This window comes from Tribolium castaneum, chromosome 3, assembly GCF_031307605.1.
Source record: "Tribolium castaneum strain GA2 chromosome 3, icTriCast1.1, whole genome shotgun sequence".
Classification (NCBI taxonomy): domain Eukaryota; kingdom Metazoa; phylum Arthropoda; class Insecta; order Coleoptera; family Tenebrionidae; genus Tribolium; species Tribolium castaneum.
This window is the reverse complement of record NC_087396.1, coordinates 11948549-11969134: the sequence shown is the minus strand read 5'-3', so window position 1 is coordinate 11969134 and position 20586 is coordinate 11948549. Positions and strand designations below refer to the sequence as shown.

At 28.1% G+C, this 20586-nt stretch overlaps 1 protein-coding gene across 4 annotated transcripts in view; it reads left to right on the top strand.

Annotated features, from left to right (window-relative positions):
* The window catches only part of Gnpat (Glyceronephosphate O-acyltransferase), a 40825-nt gene that overhangs the window by 19219 nt on the left and 1020 nt on the right, over positions 1-20586 (top strand). The window contains exons 1-5 of one of the 4 annotated variants that reach the window (XM_015981860.2): positions 17761-17896; positions 17945-18188; positions 18236-18412; positions 18462-18591; positions 19575-20564. In XM_015981860.2, the coding sequence (XP_015837346.2) occupies positions 18003-18188; positions 18236-18412; positions 18462-18591; positions 19575-20564 (1483 nt within the window). In that variant the 5' untranslated portion in view covers positions 17761-17896; positions 17945-18002. Of the gene's footprint in view, positions 1-17760; positions 18189-18235; positions 18413-18461; positions 18592-19574; positions 20565-20586 lie in introns of those variants that run through there. The other 3 variants (XM_064355488.1, XM_064355489.1, XM_064355487.1) reach the window with 3 other exon arrangements.

The window sequence follows — 20586 nt, the reverse complement described above, 5'->3', positions numbered from 1 at the left end:
TTATTACGTGGCAATAAATTATTTGAGTGTTTGACTTTATTTTTAGGTACTGTATTTAAAAAGTGTCACTCAAAATATTACTTTTCAACACCGCATTTAAAGATTTTAATTGTAATTAAGTTTTATGAAATTATTGGTTTGTGAAATAAATAAATACGACACAGCAATAAAATCCACCTACCTTCATATCGCTTCCACGTTGGCTACCGTCTGTAGCATTAAATAATAATAATAATAATGAAACCAAAAAAAAAAATGTTTATTTGCATTAAATTTTGAGCAAGCCACTTTCATTCATTGAAATTAAAGACAAAATTATTACGTGGCAATAAATTATTTGAGTGTTTGACTTTATTTTTAGGTACTGTATTTAAAAACTGTCACTCAAAATATTACTTTTCAACACCGCATTTAAAGATTTTAATTGTAATTAAGTTTTATGAAATTATTGGTTTGTGAAATTAATAAATACGACACAGCAATAAAATACACCTACCTTCATATCGCTTCCACGTTGGCTACCGTCTGTAGCATTAAATAATAATAATAATAATGAAACCAAAAAAATGTTTATTTGCATTAAATTTTGAGCAAGCCACTTTCATTCATTGAAATTAAAGACAAAATTATTACGTGGCAATAAATTATTTGAGTGTTTGATTTTATTTTTAGTTACTGTATTTAAAAAGTGTCACTCAAAATATTACTTTTCAACACCGCATTTAAAGATTTTAATTGCAATTACGTTTTATGAAATTATTGGTTTGTGAAATAAATAAATACGACACAGCAATAAAATACACCTACCTTCATATCGCTTCCACGTTGGCTACCGTTTGTAGCATTAAAAAAATAATTAAATTTTGAGCAAGCCACTTTCATTCATTGAAATTAAAGACAAAATTACGTGGCAATAAATTATTTGACTGTTTTGTTTTATTTATAGTTACTGTATTTAAAATGTGTCACTCAAAATATCACTTTTCAACACCGCATTTAAAGATTTTAATTGCAATTAAGTTTTATGAAATTATTGGTTTGTGAAATAAATAAATACGACACAGCAATAAAATACACCTACCTTCATATCGCTTCCACGTTGGCTACCGTTTGTAGCATTAAATAATAATAATAATAATGAAACCAAAAAAAATGTTTATTTGCATTAAATTTTGAGCAAGTCACTTTCATTCATTGAAATTAAAGACAAAATTATTACGTGGCAATAAATTATTGGGTGTTTGATTTTATTTATAGTTACTGTGTTTAAAATGTATCACTCAAAATATTACTTTTCAACACCGCATTTAAAGATTTTAATTGCAATTAAGTTTTATGAAATTATTGGTTTGTGAAATAAATAAATACGACATAGCAATAAAATACACCTACCTTCATATCGCTTCCACGTTGGCTACCGTTTGTAGCATTAAAAAAAAATAATAAAAATGAAACCGAAAAAAAAATGTTTATTTGCATTAAATTTTGAGCAAGCCACTTTCATTCATTGAAATTAAAGACAAAATTATTACGTGGCAATAAATTATTTGAGTGTTTGACTTTATTTTTAGGTACTGTATTTAAAAAGTGTCACTCAAAATATTACTTTTCAACACCGCATTTAAAGATTTTAATTGTAATTAAGTTTTATGAAATTATTGGTTTGTGAAATTAATAAATACGACACAGCAATAAAATACACCTACCTTCATATCGCTTCCACGTTGGCTACCGTCTGTAGCATTAAATAATAATAATAATAATGAAACCAAAAAAAAAATGTTTATTTGCATTAAATTTTGAGCAAGCCACTTTCAATCATTGAAATTAAAGACAAAATTATTACGTGGCAATAAATTATTTGAGTGTTTGACTTTATTTTTAGGTACTGTATTTAAAAACTGTCACTCAAAATATTACTTTTCAACACCGCATTTAAAGATTTTAATTGTAATTAAGTTTTATGAAATTATTGGTTTGTGAAATTAATAAATACGACACAGCAATAAAATACACCTACCTTCATATCGCTTCCACGTTGGCTACCGTCTGTAGCATTAAATAATAATAATAATAATGAAACCAAAAAAAAAATGTTTATTTGCATTAAATTTTGAGCAAGCCACTTTCATTCATTGAAATTAAAGACAAAATTATTACGTGGCAATAAATTATTTGAGTGTTTGACTTTATTTTTAGGTACTGTATTTAAAAACTGTCACTCAAAATATCACTTTTCAACACCGCATTTAAAGATTTTAATTGCAATTAAGTTTTATGAAATTATTGGTTTGTGAAATAAATAAATACGACACAGCAATAAAATACACCTACCTTCATATCGCTTCCACGTTGGCTACCGTTTGTAGCATTAAATAATAATAATAATAATGAAACCAAAAAAATTTTTATTTGCATTAAATTTTGAGCAAGCCACTTTCATTCATTGAAATTAAAGACAAAATTATTACGTGGCAATAAATTATTTGAGTGTTTGATTTTATTTTTAGTTACTGTATTTAAAAAGTGTCACTCAAAATATTACTTTTCAACACCGCATTTAAAGATTTTAATTGCAATTACGTTTTATGAAATTATTGATTTGTGAAATAAATAAATACGACACAGCAATAAAATACACCTACCTTCATATCGCTTCCACGTTGGCTACCGTTTGTAGCATTAAATAATAATAATAATAATGAAACCAAAAAAATTTTTATTCGCATTAAATTTTGAGCAAGCCACTTTCATTCATTGAAATTAAAGACAAAATTATTACGTGGCAATAAATTATTTGAGTGTTTGACTTTATTTTTAGGTACTGTATTTAAAAAGTGTCACTCAAAATATTACTTTTCAACACCGCATTTAAAGATTTTAATTGTAATTAAGTTTTATGAAATTATTGGTTTGTGAAATAAATAAATACGACACAGCAATAAAATACACCTACCTTCATATCGCTTCCACGTTGGCTACCGTCTGTAGCATTAAATAATAATAATAATAATGAAACCAAAAAAAAAAATGTTTATTTGCATTAAATTTTGAGCAAGCCACTTTCATTCATTGAAATTAAAGACAAAATTATTACGTGGCAATAAATTATTTGAGTGTTTGACTTTATTTTTAGGTACTGTATTTAAAAACTGTCACTCAAAATATTACTTTTCAACACCGCATTTAAAGATTTTAATTGTAATTAAGTTTTATGAAATTATTGGTTTGTGAAATTAATAAATACGACACAGCAATAAAATACACCTACCTTCATATCGCTTCCACGTTGGCTACCGTCTGTAGCATTAAATAATAATAATAATAATGAAACCAAAAAAAAAATGTTTATTTGCATTTAATTTTGAGCAAGCCACTTTCATTCATTGAAATTAAAGACAAAATTATTACGTGGCAATAAATTATTTGAGTGTTTGACTTTATTTTTAGGTACTGTATTTAAAAACTGTCACTCAAAATATCACTTTTCAACACCGCATTTAAAGATTTTAATTGCAATTAAGTTTTATGAAATTATTGGTTTGTGAAATAAATAAATACGACACAGCAATAAAATACACCTACCTTCATATCGCTTCCACGTTGGCTACCGTTTGTAGCATTAAATAATAATAATAATAATGAAACCAAAAAAATTTTTATTTGCATTTAATTTTGAGCAAGCCACTTTCATTCATTGAAATTAAAGACAAAATTATTACGTGGCAATAAATTATTTGAGTGTTTGACTTTATTTTTAGGTACTGTATTTAAAAACTGTCACTCAAAATATTACTTTTCAACACCGCATTTAAAGATTTTAATTGTAATTAAGTTTTATGAAATTATTGGTTTGTGAAATTAATAAATACGACACAGCAATAAAATACACCTACCTTCATATCGCTTCCACGTTGGCTACCGTCTGTAGCATTAAATAATAATAATAATAATGAAACCAAAAAAAAAATGTTTATTTGCATTTAATTTTGAGCAAGCCACTTTCATTCATTGAAATTAAAGACAAAATTATTACGTGGCAATAAATTATTTGAGTGTTTGACTTTATTTTTAGGTACTGTATTTAAAAACTGTCACTCAAAATATCACTTTTCAACACCGCATTTAAAGATTTTAATTGCAATTAAGTTTTATGAAATTATTGGTTTGTGAAATAAATAAATACGACACAGCAATAAAATACACCTACCTTCATATCGCTTCCACGTTGGCTACCGTCTGTAGCATTAAATAATAATAATAATAATGAAACCAAAAAAAAAATGTTTATTTGCATTTAATTTTGAGCAAGCCACTTTCATTCATTGAAATTAAAGACAAAATTATTACGTGGCAATAAATTATTTGAGTGTTTGATTTTATTTTTAGTTACTGTATTTAAAAAGTGTCACTCAAAATATTACTTTTCAACACCGCATTTAAAGATTTTAATTGCAATTACGTTTTATGAAATTATTGATTTGTGAAATAAATAAATACGACACAGCAATAAAATACACCTACCTTCATATCGCTTCCACGTTGGCTACCGTTTGTAGCATTAAAAAAAAATAATAAAAATGAAACCGAAAAAAAATGTTTATTTGCATTAAATTTTGAGCAAGCCACTTTCAATCATTGAAATTAAAGACAAAATTATTACGTGACAATAAATTATTTGAGTGTTTGACTTTATTTTTAGGTACTGTATTTAAAAACTGTCACTCAAAATATTACTTTTCAACACCGCATTTAAAGATTTTAATTGGAATTAAGTTTTATGAAATTATTGGTTTGTGAAATAAATAAATACGACACAGCAATAAAATACACCTACCTTCATATCGCTTCCACGTTGGCTACCGTTTGTAGCATTAAATAATAATAATAATAATGAAACCAAAAAATTTTTTATTTGCATTAAATTTTGACCAAGCCACTTTCATTCATTGATATTCAAGACAATATTATTCCGTGGCAATAAATTATTTGAGTGTTTGATTTTATTTTTAGTTACTGTATTTAAAATGTGTCACTCAAAATATCACTTTTCAACACCGCATTTAAAGATTTTAATTGCAATTAAGTTTTATGAAATTATTGGTTTGTGAAATAAATAAATACGACACAGCAATAAAATACACCTACCTTCATATCGCTTCCACGTTGGCTACCGTTTGTAGCATTAAAAAAAATAATAAAAATGAAACCAAAAAAAATGTTTATTTGCATTAAATTCTGAGCAAGCCACTTTCATTCATTGAAATTAAAGACAAAATTTTTACGTGGCAATAAATTATTTGAGTGTTTGACTTTATTTTTAGTTATCCTATTTAAAAAGTGTCACTCAAAATATTACTTTTCAACACCGCATTTAAAGATTTTAATTGCAATTAAGTTTTATGAAATTATTGATTTGTGAAATAAATAAATACGACACAGCAATAAAATACACCTACCTTCATATCGCTTCCACGTTGGCTACCGTTTGTAGTATTAAAAAATAATAATATTAATGAAACCAAAAAAAAATGTTTATTTGCATTAAATTTTGAGCAAGCCACTTTCATTCATTGAAATTAAAGACAAAATTATTACGTGGCAATAAATTATTTGAGTGTTTGATTTTATTTTTAGTTACTGTATTTAAAAAGTGTCACTCAAAATATTACTTTTCAACACCGCATTTAAAGATTTTAATTGCAATTACGTTTTATGAAATTATTGATTTGTGAAATAAATAAATACGACACAGCAATAAAATACACCTACCTTCATATCGCTTCCACGTTGGCTACCGTTTGTAGTATTAAAAAATAATAATATTAATGAAACCAAAAAAAAATGTTTATTTGCATTAAATTTTGAGCAAACCACTTTCATTCATTGAAATTAAAGACAAAATTATTACGTGGCAATAAATTATTTGAGTGTTTGACTTTATTTTTAGGTACTGTATTTAAAAACTGTCACTCAAAATATTACTTTTCAACACCGCATTTAAAGATTTTAATTGCAATTAAGTTTTATGAAATTATTGGTTTGTGAAATAAATAAATACGACACAGCAATAAAATACACCTACCTTCATATCGCTTCCACGTTGGCTACCGTTTGTAGCATTAAAAAAAAAAATAATAAAAATGAAACCGAAAAAAAAATGTTTATTTGCATTAAATTTTGAGCAAGCCACTTTCATTCATTGAAATTAAAGACAAAATTATTACGTGGCAATAAATTATTTGAGTGTTTGACTTTATTTTTAGGTACTGTATTTAAAAACTGTCACTCAAAATATTACTTTTCAACACCGCATTTAAAGATTTTAATTGCAATTAAGTTTTATGAAATTATTGGTTTGTGAAATAAATAAATACGACACAGCAATAAAATACACCTACCTTCATATCGCTTCCACGTTGGCTACCGTTTGTAGCATTAAATAATAATAATAATAATGAAACCAAAAAAAAAATTTATTTGCATTAAATTTTGAGCAAGCCACTTTCATTCATTGAAATTAAAGACAAAATTTTTACGTGGCAATAAATTATTTGAGTGTTTGATTTTATTTTTAGTTACTGTATTTAAAAAGTGTCACTCAAAATATTACTTTTCAACACCGCATTTAAAGATTTTAATTGCAATTAAGTTTTATGAAATTATTGGTTTGTAAAATAAATAAATACGACACAGCAATAAAATACACCTACCTTCATATCGCTTCCACGTTGGCTACCGTTTGTAGCATTAAAAAAAAATAATAAAAATGAAACCGAAAAAAAAATGTTTATTTGCATTAAATTTTGAGCAAGCCACTTTCATTCATTGAAATTAAAGACAAAATTATTACGTGGCAATAAATTATTTGAGTGTTTGACTTTATTTTTAGGTACTGTATTTAAAAAGTGTCACTCAAAATATTACTTTTCAACACCGCATTTAAAGATTTTAATTGCAATTAAGTTTTATGAAATTATTGGTTTGTGAAATAAATAAATACGACACAGCAATAAAATACACCTACCTTCATATCGCTTCCACGTTGGCTACCGTCTGTAGCATTAAATAATAATAATAATAATGAAACCAAAAAAAAAATGTTTATTTGCATTAAATTTTGAGCAAGCCACTTTCATTCATTGAAATTAAAGACAAAATTATTACGTGGCAATAAATTATTTGAGTGTTTGACTTTATTTTTAGGTACTGTATTTAAAAACTGTCACTCAAAATATTACTTTTCAACACCGCATTTAAAGATTTTAATTGTAATTAAGTTTTATGAAATTATTGGTTTGTGAAATTAATAAATACGACACAGCAATAAAATACACCTACCTTCATATCGCTTCCACGTTGGCTACCGTCTGTAGCATTAAATAATAATAATAATAATGAAACCAAAAAAAAAATGTTTATTTGCATTAAATTTTGAGCAAGCCACTTTCATTCATTGAAATTAAAGACAAAATTATTACGTGGCAATAAATTATTTGAGTGTTTGACTTTATTTTTAGGTACTGTATTTAAAAACTGTCACTCAAAATATCACTTTTCAACACCGCATTTAAAGATTTTAATTGCAATTAAGTTTTATGAAATTATTGGTTTGTGAAATAAATAAATACGACATAGCAATAAAATACACCTACCTTCATATCGCTTCCACGTTGGCTACCGTTTGTAGCATTAAAAAAAAATAATAAAAATGAAACCGAAAAAAAAATGTTTATTTGCATTAAATTTTGAGCAAGCCACTTTCAATCATTGAAATTAAAGACAAAATTATTACGTGGCAATAAATTATTTGAGTGTTTGACTTTATTTTTAGGTACTGTATTTAAAAACTGTCACTCAAAATATTACTTTTCAACACCGCATTTAAAGATTTTAATTGCAATTAAGTTTTATGAAATTATTGGTTTGTGAAATAAATAAATACGACACAGCAATAAAATACACCTACCTTCATATCGCTTCCACGTTGGCTACCGTCTGTAGCATTAAATAATAATAATAATAATGAAACCAAAAAAATTTTTATTTGCATTAAATTTTGAGCAAGCCACTTTCATTCATTGAAATTAAAGACAAAATTATTACGTGGCAATAAATTATTTGAGTGTTTGATTTTTTTTTAGTTACTGTATTTAAAAAGTGTCACTCAAAATATTACTTTTCAACACCGCATTTAAAGATTTTAATTGCAATTACGTTTTATGAAATTATTGATTTGTGAAATAAATAAATACGACACAGCAATAAAATTCACCTACCTTCATATCGCTTCCACGTTGGCTACCGTTTGTAGCATTAAAAATAATAATAATAATAATGAAACCAAAAAAAAAATGTTTATTTGCATTAAATTTTGAGCAAACCACTTTCATTCATTGAAATTAAAGACAAAATTATTACGTGGCAATAAATTATTTGAGTGTTTGATTTTATTTTTAGTTACTGTATTTAAAAAGTGTCACTCAAAATATTACTTTTCAACACCGCATTTAAAGATTTTAATTGCAATTAAGTTTTATGAAATTATTGGTTTGTGAAATAAATAAATACGACACAGCAATAAAATACACCTACCTTCATATCGCTTCCACGTTGGCTACCGTTTGTAGCATTAAATAATAATAATAATAATGAAACCAAAAAAATTTTTATTTGCATTAAATTTTGAGCAAGCCACTTTCATTCATTGAAATTAAAGACAAAATTATTACGTGGCAATAAATTATTTGAGTGTTTGATTTTATTTTTAGTTACTGTATTTAAAAAGTGTCACTCAAAATATTACTTTTCAACACCGCATTTAAAGATTTTAATTGCAATTACGTTTTATGAAATTATTGATTTGTGAAATAAATAAATACGACACAGCAATAAAATACACCTACCTTCATATCGCTTCCACGTTGGCTACCGTTTGTAGCATTAAAAAAAAATAATAAAAATGAAACCGAAAAAAAAATGTTTATTTGCATTAAATTTTGAGCAAGCCACTTTCAATCATTGAAATTAAAGACAAAATTATTACGTGACAATAAATTATTTGAGTGTTTGACTTTATTTTTAGGTACTGTATTTAAAAACTGTCACTCAAAATATTACTTTTCAACACCGCATTTAAAGATTTTAACTGCAATTAAGTTTTATGAAATTATTGGTTTGTGAAATAAATAAATACGACACAGCAATAAAATACACCTACCTTCATATCGCTTCCACGTTGGCTACCGTTTGTAGCATTAAATAATAATAATAATAATGAAACCAAAAAATTTTTTATTTGCATTAAATTTTGACCAAGCCACTTTCATTCATTGATATTCAAGACAATATTATTCCGTGGCAATAAATTATTTGAGTGTTTGATTTTATTTTTAGTTACTGTATTTAAAATGTGTCACTCAAAATATCACTTTTCAACACCGCATTTAAAGATTTTAATTGCAATTAAGTTTTATGAAATTATTGGTTTGTGAAATAAATAAATACGACACAGCAATAAAATACACCTACCTTCATATCGCTTCCACGTTGGCTACCGTTTGTAGCATTAAAAAAAATTAAACACCAATAAAAAAATCTTTATTTGCATGAAAATTACAACAAGCGACATAATTTTACGGCTGTAAAATACAATCAACAATGTTATATTTAAGGATTGCTCTAATTGGTCAAATTAGTCAATAACTAATTTGTCCGGCAAGAACCACGTGGAGGTTTAGAGCATTCTTGCCAGGAAAAAAGGATATAAGGATGAGGTAAACAATGATTATTTAGAAATGAAGGGAATAAAGGAATTATTGGTTTGTGAAATGAAAAAATAGTACACAAAAATCAAAGTTTTTTCACTTGGCGTTAAATAAATGCTCTTACCTTTATACTGCATCTGCTACCATTTGTAGCAAAACCTAAAAAATAAATTAAAAACACAACCAACAAAAAAAAATTAATTTGTAGGAAAGTTACAACAAGCGACAATAATAAATATTATACAGAATAAAGGATACACAATACGATATAATATATGGCACACAAGCTATTAAATTCAACACATCACAAGATAAAACGCAAAAAAATGCACCTACCTTCATATGGCTTCTGCGTTGGCTACTGTTTGTAGCAAGACATTAAAAAATAAAAACAACACCAATAAAAAATCTTTATTTGCATGAAAGTTACAACAAGCAACGTTTGTCAATATTAAACAAAATAAAAAATACACAATACGTTTTAATATGTGGCAATTCAAATTCAAAACTTCAGTAAATAAATACACCTACCTTCATATCGCTTCCACGTTGGCTACCGTTTGTAGCATTAAAAAAAATAATAAAAATGAAACCAAAAAAAATGTTTATTTGCATTAAATTCTGAGCAAGCCACTTTCATTCATTGAAATTAAAGACAAAATTTTTACGTGGCAATAAATTATTTGAGTGTTTGACTTTATTTTTAGTTATCCTATTTAAAAACTGTCACTCAAAATATTACTTTTCAACACCGCATTTAAAGATTTTAATTGCAATTAAGTTTTATGAAATTATTGGTTTGTGAAATAAATAAATACGACACAGCAATAAAATACACCTACCTTCATATCGCTTCCACGTTGGCTACCGTTTGTAGCATTAAATAATAATAATAATAATGAAACCAAAAAAAAAATTTATTTGCATTAAATTTTGAGCAAGCCACTTTCATTCATTGAAATTAAAGACAAAATTTTTACGTGGCAATAAATTATTTGAGTGTTTGATTTTATTTTTAGTTACTGTATTTAAAAAGTGTCACTCAAAATATTACTTTTCAACACCGCATTTAAAGATTTTAATTGCAATTAAGTTTTATGAAATTATTGGTTTGTAAAATAAATAAATACGACACAGCAATAAAATACACCTACCTTCATATCGCTTCCACGTTGGCTACCGTTTGTAGCATTAAAAAAAAATAATAAAAATGAAACCGAAAAAAAAATGTTTATTTGCATTAAATTTTGAGCAAGCCACTTTCATTCATTGAAATTAAAGACAAAATTATTACGTGGCAATAAATTATTTGAGTGTTTGACTTTATTTTTAGGTACTGTATTTAAAAAGTGTCACTCAAAATATTACTTTTCAACACCGCATTTAAAGATTTTAATTGCAATTAAGTTTTATGAAATTATTGGTTTGTGAAATAAGTAAATACGACATAGCAATAAAATACACCTACCTTCATATCGCTTCCACGTTGGCTACCGTCTGTAGCATTAAATAATAATAATAATAATGAAACCAAAAAAAAAATGTTTATTTGCATTAAATTTTGAGCAAGCCACTTTCATTCATTGAAATTAAAGACAAAATTATTACGTGGCAATAAATTATTTGAGTGTTTGACTTTATTTTTAGGTACTGTATTTAAAAACTGTCACTCAAAATATCACTTTTCAACACCGCATTTAAAGATTTTAATTGCAATTAAGTTTTATGAAATTATTGGTTTGTGAAATAAATAAATACGACATAGCAATAAAATACACCTACCTTCATATCGCTTCCACGTTGGCTACCGTTTGTAGCATTAAAAAAAAATAATAAAAATGAAACCGAAAAAAAAATGTTTATTTGCATTAAATTTTGAGCAAGCCACTTTCAATCATTGAAATTAAAGACAAAATTATTACGTGGCAATAAATTATTTGAGTGTTTGACTTTATTTTTAGGTACTGTATTTAAAAACTGTCACTCAAAATATTACTTTTCAACACCGCATTTAAAGATTTTAATTGCAATTAAGTTTTATGAAATTATTGGTTTGTGAAATAAATAAATACGACACAGCAATAAAATACACCTACCTTCATATCGCTTCCACGTTGGCTACCGTCTGTAGCATTAAATAATAATAATAATAATGAAACCAAAAAAATTTTTATTTGCATTAAATTTTGAGCAAGCCACTTTCATTCATTGAAATTAAAGACAAAATTATTACGTGGCAATAAATTATTTGAGTGTTTGATTTTTTTTTAGTTACTGTATTTAAAAAGTGTCACTCAAAATATTACTTTTCAACACCGCATTTAAAGATTTTAATTGCAATTACGTTTTATGAAATTATTGATTTGTGAAATAAATAAATACGACACAGCAATAAAATTCACCTACCTTCATATCGCTTCCACGTTGGCTACCGTTTGTAGCATTAAAAATAATAATAATAATAATGAAACCAAAAAAAAAATGTTTATTTGCATTAAATTTTGAGCAAACCACTTTCATTCATTGAAATTAAAGACAAAATTATTACGTGGCAATAAATTATTTGAGTGTTTGATTTTATTTTTAGTTACTGTATTTAAAAAGTGTCACTCAAAATATTACTTTTCAACACCGCATTTAAAGATTTTAATTGCAATTAAGTTTTATGAAATTATTGGTTTGTGAAATAAATAAATACGACACAGCAATAAAATACACCTACCTTCATATCGCTTCCACGTTGGCTACCGTTTGTAGCATTAAATAATAATAATAATAATGAAACCAAAAAAATTTTTATTTGCATTAAATTTTGAGCAAGCCACTTTCATTCATTGAAATTAAAGACAAAATTATTACGTGGCAATAAATTATTTGAGTGTTTGATTTTATTTTTAGTTACTGTATTTAAAAAGTGTCACTCAAAATATTACTTTTCAACACCGCATTTAAAGATTTTAATTGCAATTACGTTTTATGAAATTATTGATTTGTGAAATAAATAAATACGACACAGCAATAAAATACACCTACCTTCATATCGCTTCCACGTTGGCTACCGTTTGTAGCATTAAAAAAAAATAATAAAAATGAAACCGAAAAAAAAATGTTTATTTGCATTAAATTTTGAGCAAGCCACTTTCAATCATTGAAATTAAAGACAAAATTATTACGTGACAATAAATTATTTGAGTGTTTGACTTTATTTTTAGGTACTGTATTTAAAAACTGTCACTCAAAATATTACTTTTCAACACCGCATTTAAAGATTTTAACTGCAATTAAGTTTTATGAAATTATTGGTTTGTGAAATAAATAAATACGACACAGCAATAAAATACACCTACCTTCATATCGCTTCCACGTTGGCTACCGTTTGTAGCATTAAATAATAATAATAATAATGAAACCAAAAAATTTTTTATTTGCATTAAATTTTGACCAAGCCACTTTCATTCATTGATATTCAAGACAATATTATTCCGTGGCAATAAATTATTTGAGTGTTTGATTTTATTTTTAGTTACTGTATTTAAAATGTGTCACTCAAAATATCACTTTTCAACACCGCATTTAAAGATTTTAATTGCAATTAAGTTTTATGAAATTATTGGTTTGTGAAATAAATAAATACGACACAGCAATAAAATACACCTACCTTCATATCGCTTCCACGTTGGCTACCGTTTGTAGCATTAAAAAAAATTAAACACCAATAAAAAAATCTTTATTTGCATGAAAATTACAACAAGCGACATAATTTTACGGCTGTAAAATACAATCAACAATGTTATATTTAAGGATTGCTCTAATTGGTCAAATTAGTCAATAACTAATTTGTCCGGCAAGAACCACGTGGAGGTTTAGAGCATTCTTGCCAGGAAAAAAGGATATAAGGATGAGGTAAACAATGATTATTTAGAAATGAAGGGAATAAAGGAATTATTGGTTTGTGAAATGAAAAAATAGTACACAAAAATCAAAGTTTTTTCACTTGGCGTTAAATAAATGCTCTTACCTTTATACTGCATCTGCTACCATTTGTAGCAAAACCTAAAAAATAAATTAAAAACACAACCAACAAAAAAAAATTAATTTGTAGGAAAGTTACAACAAGCGACAATAATAAATATTATACAGAATAAAGGATACACAATACGATATAATATATGGCACACAAGCTATTAAATTCAACACATCACAAGATAAAACGCAAAAAAATGCACCTACCTTCATATGGCTTCTGCGTTGGCTACTGTTTGTAGCAAGACATTAAAAAATAAAAACAACACCAATAAAAAATCTTTATTTGCATGAAAGTTACAACAAGCAACGTTTGTCAATATTAAACAAAATAAAAAATACACAATACGTTTTAATATGTGGCAATTCAAATTCAAAACTTCAGTAAATAAATACACCTACCTTCATATCGCTTCCACGTTGGCTACCGTTTGTAGTATTAAAAAATAATAATATTAATGAAACCAAAAAAAAATGTTTATTTGCATTAAATTTTGAGCAAGCCACTTTCATTCATTGAAATTAAAGACAAAATTATTACGTGGCAATAAATTATTTGAGTGTTTGATTTTATTTTTAGTTACTGTATTTAAAAAGTGTCACTCAAAATATTACTTTTCAACACCGCATTTAAAGATTTTAATTGCAATTACGTTTTATGAAATTATTGATTTGTGAAATAAATAAATACGACACAGCAATAAAATACACCTACCTTCATATCGCTTCCACGTTGGCTACCGTTTGTAGTATTAAAAAATAATAATATTAATGAAACCAAAAAAAAATGTTTATTTGCATTAAATTTTGAGCAAGCCACTTTCATTCATTGAAATTAAAGACAAAATTATTACGTGGCAATAAATTATTTGAGTGTTTGATTTTATTTTTAGTTACTGTATTTAAAATGTGTCACTCAAAATATCACTTTTCAACACCGCATTTAAAGATTTTAATTGCAATTAAGTTTTATGAAATTATTGGTTTGTGAAATAAATAAATACGACACAGCAATAAAATACACCTACCTTCATATCGCTTCCACGTTGGCTACCGTTTGTAGCATTAAAAAAAAATAATAAAAATGAAACCGAAAAAAAAATGTTTATTTGCATTAAATTTTGAGCAAGCCACTTTCATTCATTGTAATTAAAGACAAAATTATTACGTGGCAATAAATTATTTGAGTGTTTGACTTTATTTTTAGGTACTGTATTTAAAAACTGTCACTCAAAATATTACTTTTCAACACCGCATTTAAAGATTTTAATTGCAATTAAGTTTTATGAAATTATTGGTTTGTGAAATAAATAAATACGACACAGCAATAAAATACACCTACCTTCATATCGCTTCCACGTTGGCTACCGTTTGTAGCATTAAATAATAATAATAATAATGAAACCAAAAAAAAAATTTATTTGCATTAAATTTTGAGCAAGCCACTTTCATTCATTGAAATTAAAGACAAAATTTTTACGTGGCAATAAATTATTTGAGTGTTTGATTTTATTTTTAGTTACTGTATTTAAAAAGTGTCACTCAAAATATTACTTTTCAACACCGCATTTAAAGATTTTAATTGCAATTAAGTTTTATGAAATTATTGGTTTGTAAAATAAATAAATACGACACAGCAATAAAATACACCTACCTTCATATCGCTTCCACGTTGGCTACCGTTTGTAGCATTAAAAATAATAATAATAATAATAATGAAACCAAAAAAAAATGTTTATTTGCATTAAATTTTGAGCAAGCCACTTTCATTCATTGAAATTAAAGACACAATTATTACGTGGCAATAAATTATTTGAGTGTTTGATTTTATTTTTAGTTACTGTATTTAAAATGTATCACTCAAACGCGATCACTAGTCACCGAATTTAAAATTTAAACCGGAAAATTTAGATTTGCTTGAGCACACGTCCGTTCCCGACAACGGCAAGTAACAAACTGAATAAATTGAACGAAACCGCACAATACACAATAATTTAAATAAACCAACTCACCCCTCTTCGCCTCGCCTCCCGCTCCCCATCTGACCCGTGCCGCTGCTCGCTGTCGACTGAAGCGCTCTCGCCGCCTGCGCCGCACACCTAACCTCGGGACACGTCACGGATGTGACGTCACATAAGTGTAAAACAGTTCATTACCAGAAATATTCACTGTCAAAATCCGTCAAATTTAGAAACATTCATACATAGAATTATTCAAAATAGAACAGCATTGATCTAGAAAAATTAATTATGACGAATGTATTTGCCTATAAACGTCTAAAATTATAAAAGTTTCGCATGCAGTCAATGGAAAAATAAAAATGCATATTTTTATTTAAACAGAAACTGGCAATGTGAAATTTTGTTGCGAAAATTAGTGGTATCGCAATGCGTATAGCCACAAATTGTTTGTTTGGTTTGTTTTGTTAAAAATTCGGTAGGTTTCAAAAGTAGGGTTATGTTGTTACCTGAAAATGACAAAATTTACACTTTTATGAATGTTGTCTCTATTTCTGCACTTTCAGAGCGTTATGATAGGATACATGATATGATATTGTTTGTTTGGTTTGTTTTGTTAAAGATTCTGTAGGTTCGAAATGTAGGGTTATATTGTTACCTGGAAATGGCAAAATTTACACTTTTCTGAATTTTGTCTCTATTTCTGCACTTTCAGAGCGTTATGATAGGATATTTAGGGTCGAAATCTCTACCTTTATTATGTGCTATTGCCAGATAGAGACAAAAGTTCAGAAAGTAGGGTTGGGGTTATTATGCTCTCTTCTGAAGTGTTAAAATTTAACTTTAATGGATTTTGTGTGCTTGTTTAAGGGCAGATAAATCTACCTTGAGTCAACGAGATAAACTTCAGTGAGATTTATTGAAAAATGAACTTCTCGTGTCAACCTTTTCATGAAAAAGGGTGTTTAATTGTTTATTTATAAAGGGCGTGTTAACGTGTGTTGTTAAGTTTACCACGTAATAAAACATAAAGTATAACTTTTCTATAAAAGCATTTTGCAAAATTCTTATTCATTATTTTCACCATTTTCCTCCTTTTATTTGTGCAAACGAGCCTGTGATGTAAAATTTTGGTGCGAAAATTAATGGTATCACCACAAATTGTGTTAATTTTAGGTCTCCAGAAAATTCGGTTTTAAAAGTGGGGTTATGTTATCATTTGGAAATGTAAAAATTTTCACTTTTATGAATTTTGTGTTTGTTTCTGCTCTTTTAGAGCGTTATTAATTATTATTGAATATGTTTAAGGGCAGACAAATCTACTTTTAAGTCAACGACATAAACTTCAGTGTGATTTATTGAAATGTATATAGGGCAAAAATGAACTTTTCGTGTTAAATATTTTGATGAAAAAGGGCCTTTAGTCCTTTATAAAGGGCATCTTAAGTTGTGTTAAGTTTACCACACAGTAAAACATAAAGTTCAACAACTTTTCTATGAAAGCATTTTGCAAAACTCTTATTCATTATTTTCACTATTTTCCTCTTTTCGTGTAATAACTGATTGAAAATAATTGAAATAAAGGAAATTGCAGGATATAAAGGGGATGAAAAAAATAAAGTTTGCAAAATAGGGGAATTTTAAAGAATCTAAAGAATTCATTAAGGTCCCAAGGGGTGTTTGTTTAAACATGATTTTTTTACAGGCGAAGGCCCCATCAAAGGGCTTAATCTCCTGGAAAAATAAAGAAAATTGCTGGGTATAAAGGGGGTGAAAAAAATTAGTTTGCATTGCTTGGATATGAGAATAAAAATACAGTTAAGTTGTAAATTGTAATAGAAACACATTAGAATGGTCAGGAGAAGTTCTACAGATGTGATCTGCACGTCAGATGATGTTTGTCTAATGATTTACGATTATTTTGTTAATTTTCCTGGTGTGAACTTGGCTGTAGAAAACGAGAATGGTGGGGAAATGGTGCTAGCTGCATGCGCGCAGCGATTGTCTGGTCGACTGCTATTTTTACCGATATGTCTAAAGTTTATTTACTCCAGGGCATAGAAGACCTAAAATAACCTAACAGATACATACGAAAATGTCACGGTCATGATAAATATTAAACAAAGTTTATTGTTAGTGGGAACACTTGTAAACTGCGTTATCTCTATGAGTACACCTTAGTGAAATGAGTTGTAGTATTTAAGCACACACGTTCGCAGTCGTCTCAATGCATTTGTAAACAGAGGTTAAAGACATGTGTAGTTCCTCTAGGCGTTACCAGGACATTTTGGCCCCCAGAAAGACGGAATGTAGCAATTTTATGTGGGCTTCGAGGCAACTCAATCCCCAAGTTGCCTTCAAACAAGCCAAAAAGCCCTCACCCCAATACCACAAAGATGAAGTCGTCAAAAGCCCCAAAATTCAGGAACTGCTAATCACAGTAAGTCGATTTGTAAACGGTGTGCGAACGTAACGTCGAAATTTAAGCTGAGTGAGAAGGAACAAGTTACCAAAGAAGTGCTAGAAGGGCGGGTCAGGAATATTTTGGATGAAATTGGCTACAACAAGAAGTTGAAAGTTGTGAGATGGCTTGCTGTGGTCCTTACGAAAATTTGCAACAGAATTTGCTCCGGGATTTACCTGAACGAAGACGCAATACTTCAAGTAAGTTATGCGAGGGAAAGTAAAGGTTAAGTGCTGATTATTTTGATAGCTGAAATCTCAAATGGGAACTTGTCCTGTGATTTTTGTACCTAGTCATAGAAGTTATGCGGATTTTATTCTTATGTCCTTCATGTGCTTCACCGAGGATGTGGCGATACCCGCCATAGCAGCCGGAATGGGTAAAATTTTATAGAACTAGGAGGCGAAACGAGATCCTATTACCACAAAAAAATTCATTAAATTAATAATTTAAACCAGAGAACATGTGAAGTAATCTCAATTTTTGTGATATAATTTTCAGCCAGTCTTAGGATTTTTTCACAAAAAAACCACTGTTAATAAAATATCTGCGTTTTTAGCAGAGAAACACAAACACTGCTATAAATCACTGAAAAAGGCAAAAATATTTTTTTTCTATTCAGTGATTATTTTAGCACGGTTTAGTGAAATTTGGCAAAAAATAACCATTTTGTAACTAGTTCGTAACTATAGTCGTAACTTACAGCAGTTTTTTATTTCTAAGAAATCATCAGATATCACAACTTTACTACACAACATAATAGTTAAAAAAATATTTTTTTATACATTGGAGAAGGACAAATGCATTAAATACAATTATTTCTAATGTTGCATTTACTTTGTAGATAATGGAACTATAAGTATCATTATGTCTCTAGTATTTGAATAATAATCTGTACATTAATGAAAAATCTGAATTATTACAAGGTGTTTACAATTTATTTCCAAAATTTTTAAACTTTAGGGCTTTTTATTTTTATTATCTCAAATGGCAACCCTTGTTTATTTTTATATAATTTATATTTTATTCGACCTTCCAGCAATTCCTTATTTACAAAAAAAACATCAAATTACTGTAAAAATAATTTTAGCAAATTCATGATTTTTTATTGCAGAATAGGGGAATGCCAGTTTTACTTTTATATTGCTTAGGATCGTCCTCATTATTTATTATTTTTTATGTTTTAGCTAATTTATGTAATTATTTCTATGCTTTATTCTTAACTAAATTACACAACAAATTGGTAAATGTTTGTATTTTTTGTAGTATTATTTTTGATAAAAAATATAGACGTGTCGCCTCCTAACACTAGCCTTCGGTAATTTAACCGCGATCCTCAAATTTGCAATATTTTTGTAACAGATTTTCACGGTATGTGGGGTATGGGCACAGTCTTGCGCGACACTGGAGCCTTTTTCATGCGACGCTCATACAACGACGACCATTTATACTGGACGACTTTCAAGCAATACGTTTACCAGCTTGTCACCAAAGGAGACTTGCCATTGGAGTTTTTTATCGAAGGGACGAGAAGCCGCACAAATAAGTCGCTCACGCCAAAATACGGCCTGATTTTGATGATTCTTCGAGCATTTTTCTTGTCCCAAGTCCCTGACGTTCTTTTCGTGCCAATTAACATCAGCTACGACCGAATTTTGGAGGAAAAATTGTTCGCATTTGAGTTACTCGGCATTCCCAAGCCTAAAGAGTCGACGTCTGGGTTTTTCAAGTCGTTGAGCATTGTTAAGGAAAAATTCGGCTCGATTTACTTCGATGTAGCTGAGCCGATATCAGCGAAGAAGTTCTTTGGGCCGGATTTGGACCGAACCTTGCATAATTTGCAACCAATTCACATGCAAGAAATCACCGACTATGAAAAGAAATTAATTCCGTCGCTGGCGCATGAGATTGTTTACAAACAACAAAAGCATTGTATTATAACACCGTTTAATTTATTGGCCATTGTTTTGCACAATAATTTAACGAGTGGAAGGAATCTTTTGAGTGTTGATGAGATTATTGACGAGATTTTGGGGCTGAAAAAAGTCATTGAAAAGTTCGGAGCTTACGTCTTCATGGATGACCCAAGAAAATGCGTGCTAGAGGCTTTAGAAGTCCACAACAATTTCGTCAGAGTTAATGAGGAAGGAAAAGTCACTCTGGTCTGGGATGAAATCGTTGTGGGCAAAGTCAATGTATCCAAATTGAAAGCTCACGAACTCTCAGAAAAGACAATCACGTTTTCGGTTCCGTTTATGCTCTTACAAATTTATATTAACCCGACTTTGCATTATTTCGTGGACTTGGCCGTCTTAGTACTGATCGTAAAACACCAAAGGGCCCAAAGTCAAGGTAATTTTTGAGTTGAGTTAAA